The 8,090-nt window shown below is 45.5% G+C and overlaps 1 protein-coding gene across 1 annotated transcript in view; it reads right to left on the bottom strand.

Moving 5' to 3' along the window:
• LOC116516224 (connector enhancer of kinase suppressor of ras 2-like) overlaps nt 1-7,737 on the bottom strand; it is a 371,953-nt gene extending 364,216 nt beyond the window's left edge. The window contains exon 1 of the mRNA XM_032228651.1: nt 7,671-7,737. Within this exon, the coding sequence (XP_032084542.1) occupies nt 7,671-7,737 (67 nt within the window). The remainder of the gene's footprint in view (nt 1-7,670) is intronic.
• Between the last annotated feature and the right edge of the window lie 353 nt (nt 7,738-8,090).

Below are 8,090 nucleotides of genomic sequence, written 5' to 3'. Positions count from 1 at the left end.
CCTGGGAAATGATTTGGCTGCTTTCAAGGGTTCAGGGGGTGACATCAGCATTTGCTTTGGCCCGCCAGCAGCCTGCGGAGCTGGCAGCAGTGTCAGGCAGTGAGGAAGTTGGGGAGTAACATGGGCCAGTCCTGGGGGATGAGGAAAGCTCAGACGAGGGCTCTGCATCGGAGGCAGAGAGGGAGCTAGACAGCAGTGAGGCAGAAAAACAGCTGGAGCCTGTTCCCATGTGCACATGTGCAGAGCAGCTAGAAGACAAGAACAAGAAAGCAGGGTCAACTTGGCAGTAAAGCCACACCTTGGAGGTGATTGGCCCCTCCCATAGGAAACAAAACAGGAGCGAATGGGGAGTGGGCTTTTGCAGGAAGCAATTTATTCCTTTGGTCATTTCAACAGAGGAAAGTTGTGTTATCTGGCAGCTCGCCAAGCGAGATAAGGTTCGTGTGGATAAATATTCCTCTGAAAGACTGTTTGCCAAGCCGTTGTTGATTGCGAATGAAAGGAATTCACAGTCGTGGAAATAAAAGGGGTTTCAGTTTGTTAATGGAATCTGGATTCCCCATTGGCAGACCCAGACTCTGCTTCTTGCTTGTTAAGGAAGCCTGGGTCAGAATAGCATTGCCAGGCGCACTGAACCCCTTTTTTCGAAGCCCTGCATGACTGGTTCAGTGTGAAAGTTGCCATTTTTGATGAAATGGGCCACGTTCATCACGAAAGATCAAAATCACGGGTGGGGGAAGTCAGCCATGTAGATGCCGACAAATTGACATTCCAAGAGGCATTGCCTGTGGTGGAATGCCGTCTGGATTCCCAGGAGGGAGGGGCTGCATTCCGTAGGGAAAGAAGGCAGCGAAGGATGAAAAGTTTGGTAGGAAGGAAGGTTAAATCAGCCCCTCCCTAGTGATGCCTAGTGATGCCTAGTGATGAGTATGTCAGAGTATGTCGGTAGTGATACAAATAGTTGCTTGAGTTGGGTGAGATTTCTATAGCACAGGTCTCCAAATTTGGCATCTCCAAACTGGCAGCTGTCGACTTCAACTCCCAAAATTCCTCCCCCAGCCACAAATTATACACAACCTGCCAAGTTTGGAGATCCCTAGTCTATAGATCATCATCATCATTATTATTTAATGACCCCATAATCCCTTGCGGGATGGAGTCTGGGCAACTGAATGGAGCTAGCAGAGTGTTTTAATGGCCAGATGCCCTTCCTGTCGCCAATGCGGAGTTTTGTTCAGCAGATATATTCTCAGTGTGCCTACAGAGAAAAATAACTGCCTCTATCTAGAATCGAACTCACACCCTTCTGATTGTGAGGCGAGAGTTCCACCTCTAAGCCACCGCACCATTCCTGTCCCCTAGACTGTAGATGAAGTGCAATAAATGAAACAACAGGTAGTCAATTACAGCAGTTCATTTACAGGTGCAAAAATTCATTTGGTGACCTTTCAAAGTTACAACGGCATTGAAAAAAGTGACTTATGACCGTTTTTCACACTGACGACCCATTGAGCATCCCCAGGGTCGCATGATAAAAATTCAGATGCTTGGCAACTGGTGCTTATGACGATTGTGGTATCCCGGGGTTATTTAATCTGCTTTTGCAACCTTCTCACAAACAAAGCCAATGGGGAATCCAGATTCCATTAACAAACAGAAAAGTTTGGTAGGAACTTAGGCAATGCCATGATTCACTTAACAACCATGGCAGGAAAAGTCGTAAAATGGGGCAAACTCACTTAACAACTGTTTCACTTAGTGACCGGAACTTTGAGCTCAGTGTGGGTCATAACTCAAGGACTGCCTGTACTCAGAAGTAACTCCATGTCTTTCTTGGTTCAAGGGGGAACTGACGCTGCCTCGAACTTTCTGGTATGATTGAGAGTCATAGTTTTCCTAATTTGTATTCTGCAAACTTTATTTATTTATATCCCGCCTTTACTTTCTTTATAAATAACTCAAAGGGATGAACATACCTAATATGTTAATAAGAATGTTTCATTTCAATTAAATCTCCCCCTCCTCACCTCACCTTGAACGACAAAATAAAGAGGAATTCATCAGAATTCCATGCCTTAAATGAGACTGTAATGGATCAAAATGAGGGTGATTTTGATCCATTACATCAAAAACAGTCATCAGCCACAGCTTTCCCTTAATTCAGACAATAGAATAATAGAATAACAGAGTTGGAAGGGATCTTGGAGGTCTTCTAGTTCAACCTCCTGCTTAAGCAAGAAACCCTACACCATTTCAGAGAAATGGCTGTCCAATCTCCTCTTAAAAACATCCAGTGTTGGAGCATTCACAACTTCTGGAGGCAAGTTGTTCCACTGATTAATTGTTCTAACTGTCAGGAAATTTCTCCTAATTTCTCTCCTTGATTAGTTTCCACTCATTGCTTCTTGTCCTGCCCTCAGGTGCCTTGGAGAATAGCTTGACTCCCTCTTCTTTGTGGCAACCCCTGAGATATTGAAACACTGCTATCATGTCTCCCCTGGTCCTTCTTTTCATTAAACTAGACATACCCAGTTCCTGCAACCGTTCTTCATATATTTTAGCCTCCAGTCCCCTAATCATCTCTGTTGCTCTTCTCTGTACTCTTTCTAGACAAGTGGACAGTTGAGCAGTAACATCACGTTTTAAGCCCACAATCTTTTTCCCTTCGCCTGTAGCAATCTGGTCGAAGCCTCCGTTCTGTTCCAGCTCAAAAATGCTAATGGGAAAACCCCATTATTTTATTGTCAAAATAGCACAAAAACGGTTTTTAAAAACGAAGCCAGTCTGCTGGACTCTTTTCAAAAGCCCACTGCTGAAGGCGCTTCTTCCTTCCTTCCTTGCACACCACACACTCCCTTTTCAATTATGCAACAGTTTTTAAAAATTGACTCACAACGCCTTGAGGAATCTCCCTTCTTTCTCATGACATAAGAAACGCAGGAGACAAAGAGGCCCAAGCATGACACCATATTTTGTGGGGAACCTCGGTGGGGAGTAGGGAAGACCAGGATACAAAAACTGGGCTGCTGTTAATTTTCTATGAAGAGAGGAAGGCTGATGAATTGCACACATCCAAGCCTTTCCCCTTCCCTGCCACCATCTTGCTGGGATTGACCTCAGAAGCCACTCTTAGAGGCCATGGGAAAACCTGTTCTGACCAAGGCTTCCCAAGAACATGAAACAAACTCCTTGTCCCAACCAAAACCCCTTTTATTAATTGACTGTGAATTTTGCTCATTCACATCCAGCCAAATCTTTCAAGGAAGGATTTACAGTCACAGACCTTATCTGGCTTGGAGAGCTGACAAGCCCGATATCTGCAGAACTTGGCAAGGAGTCTCAGAGAGTCATGAACCAATTAAGAGAACTAATTGTCTCTTGCAAACTCCACTCCCCTTTCGCTCCTCTTTTATTTCCTCTGGGAAGGGCCATTCATTGTCCACCTGTGGCCTTCCTTCCAAGTTGACCCCTGTTCTTTAGCTGTTCCCTTCATCTGGCAACTCTGCACATGCTACACTGGGAACAGGCTCCAGCTGTACTTCTGCCCCACTGATGTCTGACTCTAAAGGCAGCTGATAACTGGAATATGGCTCTGTCCCCCTCTCTGCCTCCGACACAGAGCCCTCATCAGAGCCTTCCCCAGACTCCAGGACTGGCCCATCTTCCTCCCCAACCTCCTCATTGTCCGAATTTGCTGCTAGGTCTGCTGGCCACTGGTGGGCCACAACAGTGGCAAGATTAAATGCATAGAGTAAATGCTATTTTAAGTCTATTAATTCTAAAGTAAATATAGGTAGTCCTCGACCTATGACCACAATTGAGCTGAGCATTTCTGTTGCTAAGCGAGACAGTCATTAAGTGAGCTTTGCCCCATTGTACGACCTTTCTGGCCATGCGCCAAGTGAATCGCTGCAGTTGCTAAATAAACTCTTGTCGAATCTCTACAACAGAGGTGGGATTCCCTTCCCTTCCCTACCAGTTTGCAAATGTGAGCATGCGTGTGCACTCGCTTCACTTGCATGCGCCTCGTCTGCGCATGCACACCGCCTTCCGCCTATCAGGGGTGGGCTCTGGCAGCCGCTACTGCCAGTTCGGTCATGGTTGTGCACGCTTGATGAGCGCTGCATGCCCAGTACTATAAAAATGCTTCTGCGCATATGCAAAACCCAAAAACAAGATGGCGGCGCTGGGAGAACTGATTTGGTGGCGTGGCAGGCCTGGGTCGCTGCCGGTTCCAATGACCCAGGCCACCAAACCACTACCGGTTCAACTGAACTGGTCCGAACCGATAGGAATCCACCACTGCTGTGCGGTGCTTATGCATTATCTCGGGGAGAGTGGGCGGAGTCTCCCACAGCCACCGCTAGCGGTTCGCCCAAATCGGAGATAAGTGGCTGAATATCCCCTCTGCTCTACCGGCCTCTTTCTCCTGGCCCCACAAACCTTACGCTAGAAGTCCAAGGTCTCCCATTGCAGAGTCTGGGATCCTTGCTTTTAAGAAAATTCCCCATGCTTAGTGTATAACGTGCAGGAATTCAGCAGAGCCTCCCTTCAGCACCAGAACTGAAACCGATTCAACAGCCGCTTGACCTGACACACTGGCAAATATTTAGAATGCAGAAATTAAAGTTTTATGTCTATTAGCTAACCACGCTCAACCTGTTAGGGATAAAATAATTGAACTGTCTGTTTTCTCTCAGTAGTGATTTTCCGATGCCCAGGAATGAATAAGGGAAAACCAAGAGACAAACATTTAGTCATGATTCAGGCATAAATAATATTTCTTATTTTAAAAAAGCAGGTGCCGTGGGAACATGGGGGTGGGGGTGGGGATGACACATTCTGATTCTATCCTCTGTGCTATGAAAAAAACACATTTCAATTTTCCCCAAAGTTAGTTTTGGAGATATTATCAAAACTTTGTCAAATGAGAACGACTGTCCGGTGGAATTGAGTTACGTATTATGCTCAGAACTGACACGTATCTCTTGATCTGTTCAGGTTTACTCCCAAGTGAATCTACCAATGTGGTCTGGAATTGTATTTCCAGGATTCTCTTGTTCTCTCATGCAGCAAATGACTGTCAGATGTTTTCTGGCTGACCTAGTTTGCGATCATGACACCCTTCCCTATCCCGCCCCGCCCACCAAATTAAAGTTTGAAACAAACTTTGTGAAGCGTTTTTTTTTTTTTTACACATAGAATCCAAAGGGAACGCGTACAGATCGAAACTATGTGTTTGGGATGGATGTTGGAGATAGCAGCTGCCTTATTTTGCCAAGAAAATTTACTTATAGAAATTCTGTATGCAGCAGGGAAGGGAAAGTAGAAGAGGGTGGGTTTTTTGAATACTTGTGGCACTATGTCTTCTTTTATACCAATGACATGCTGCAAAAGCTCTAAGGAGACTGGGATCCAAATATCACAATTTGTGCAATCGCAGACTATTTTGAACATCAGTATCCTAAACACAAAACACAGCAGATGGCGACACTTTGTTAACCTGGCCAATCTCCCAAAAGCTAAGCAGGTTGTATCTGATTAGTAACCTGGGTAGAAGACCCACCAGATAACCCAAAAGCTGAGATGATGATCATGATGATGATAAAGAAAAAAAATCACAAAATACTGGGATTTGCAAATTGAAGTTGAGTGACTGTAGAAAAAGAAATCGTCTGTTGTCCCAATTGTAATTGGAGACCTTGGAGCAATACCTAAAGGGCTACCTCACTATTTGGAAATTTTAAATTTATCAGACTTGAACATTTTGATTCTACAAAAAACCACCCTACTTGGAACAGCTTATATACTCCGACATTACCTTAACAGTTCCTAGGTCCTTGGTTAGGACTCGAGCTGTTGAGCTACTAACCAGCCCCAAAGGCTGTGAATCTCATCAAAGATTAACATAATAATAATAATAATAATAATAATAATAATAATAATAATAATAATTGGTTAGGACTCGAGCTGTTGAGCTACCAACCAGCCCCAAAGGCTGTGAATCTCGCCAAAGATTAACATAATAATAAACATAATAATAATAATAATAATAATAATCATCATCATCATCATCATCATCATCATCATCATCATTAGGACTCGAGCTGTTGAGCTACCAACCAGCCCCAAAGGCTGTGAATCTCACCAAAGATTAACATAATAATAATAATAATAATAATGATGATGATGATGATGATGATGATGCCAGAAAGCAAATCACTTCCCTATTGCTCCCCTCAAATTAATGCAGCCAAGGGTAATGAAGTCACCAGGACTTGATCTGGACTTAGAGGAGACTTTTCACCTTTCCCTTCAGAGAAGACGACTGCACCGTCTTCCCTTCTCATCTATTTTGCATGCCGACAGAATACCAGCCTTCAGGGTTATATTGAATAAAATGACACTTTTAAAGAAAACGGAAGGCCTTTTAAGTATAATAGCCTAGGAAACAAAAGTATGGGCCACATGAACTAATAAGCACGGCACACCCCAAACTCAAGCAGTGCGATTTCACACTGCCCATCGAGACGTATAATTTACCGTGGCGAGCGCATTAAAGGAAAAAGTCAGGTGAAAAAAAATATTAAAAATGCAGGGAGTTGCATGTTTGGAACGGGCACGTTTTAAACTATACAGAAGTCTTCCTTTCTCCCACCTCTTTGCTGTTGGAGGTGGAGAAAGAGATGCCAACTATGTGCTTGCCAGCAACAAGCAACTCTCCATGCCTCTTGGTCAAAATTACACCTGTCGGGAGAGCAACTAGGGAAGCGTGGGGAGGGGAGGGAAACCACATTGCTTCAACACTGTCTGTCAGCAACAGCACACAATGTCTGGGACCGATGGGTGTGTGTGTGTGTGTGTGAAATGTGGCGAGACTCCATCAACCCTACTGACAACTTGCCCTGAAGAGTTCCCTTCGCAATCTTGCACCCTCTCCTGCCTCCATCACTCACGCTCTCAATATAGGGCCATGGCTGAACTGTCCATGGTGCTGATCGCTCGTCACCTAGGAGGTTTGGTCTCCAAGAGTGAAGCTTGCAGGGTGGCTGGGCAGAAAGGCTAGGCTGCCAGCCAACGTGCCAGGGATTTAGGAAAACGAGGCTGCCCATCCTTCCAATCACATTAAAATAATAATTTTTTAAAAAAATCCTCCCAAACTAGATACAGCAGCTGCAGCCTTAAAGGGCTAGCTGCATCACGTCCCCCGTTTGTGATGATAGCAAAAGGCTAATCAGGACATTGAAAACAGAAAGGCATCTCTGGAGAGGGGAGAGGAGGACCACCTGCACAGCAGCTCATTACACCAAGCAATAGCTAAAGGGGAGGAGGAAGTTGCATCTGAAAGCTCCCCAGTATCTCCAACAGTTCTGTGTCCACGCTCCCATTACTTCCCAGTCAAGAGGCACTTCCAGATTGAAGAGCCTTTTCATTGAGCTGGGTCTCCCAGCCAGCTCACTCGTGTGAGACAGCACATGAGCCCTCCCCCCTCCGCTCCCCCCAGCTCTTCTCCCAAAAGCAGAGAAACTCTGCATGCAATCGACACACACCCAAAAAGACCCAGAGATGATGGAGGGGGGGGCAGAACAATGCCCCCTGGTTCCAAGTGCCCAGGTTAGCCAGGGAGACAGACTCGGTAAGCAAGGCTGCACGAGAGAAAAGAGCCTTACCTTTCATCCAGTCCACAACCTGCTTCGGCGTCCACTTGCTAATAGGTTCCATAACAAGGGCCATCATCAGACGGTGTCATTCACACCAGGAGGAGGGGGAAACTGACGGTGGGGGTGTGTGGGGGTGGAAGAGAGAAGTGGGGAGCGAGAAAGAAAGAGAGAGAAAAAGAGGGAGAGAAATGGTGGGTGGGTGAGTGAATGAGTGGGTGGGTGAGAGGTGAAGGAAATGCCCAAATGTCTCAGAGCATGGCTGGAGAAGACAGCGTGAGGATTTCACAATGCAGTCCGAGGATGAGTTGATGCTTTGTCCCTCCAGGTTCTTCCTGCACTGATTCAGTAATGTATAAAATTATTCTGCCTGATCAGTTTTAGCACCTCCCCTGCCGCACACAGCCAGCAACTCTCTGGAGCTCAGTGAAT

The sequence above is a fragment of the Thamnophis elegans genome, chromosome 12 (assembly GCF_009769535.1).
Source record: "Thamnophis elegans isolate rThaEle1 chromosome 12, rThaEle1.pri, whole genome shotgun sequence".
NCBI lineage: Eukaryota > Metazoa > Chordata > Lepidosauria > Squamata > Colubridae > Thamnophis > Thamnophis elegans.
Note: the sequence above shows the minus strand (reverse complement) of the source record. Positions and strands in the feature narration are given on the sequence as shown.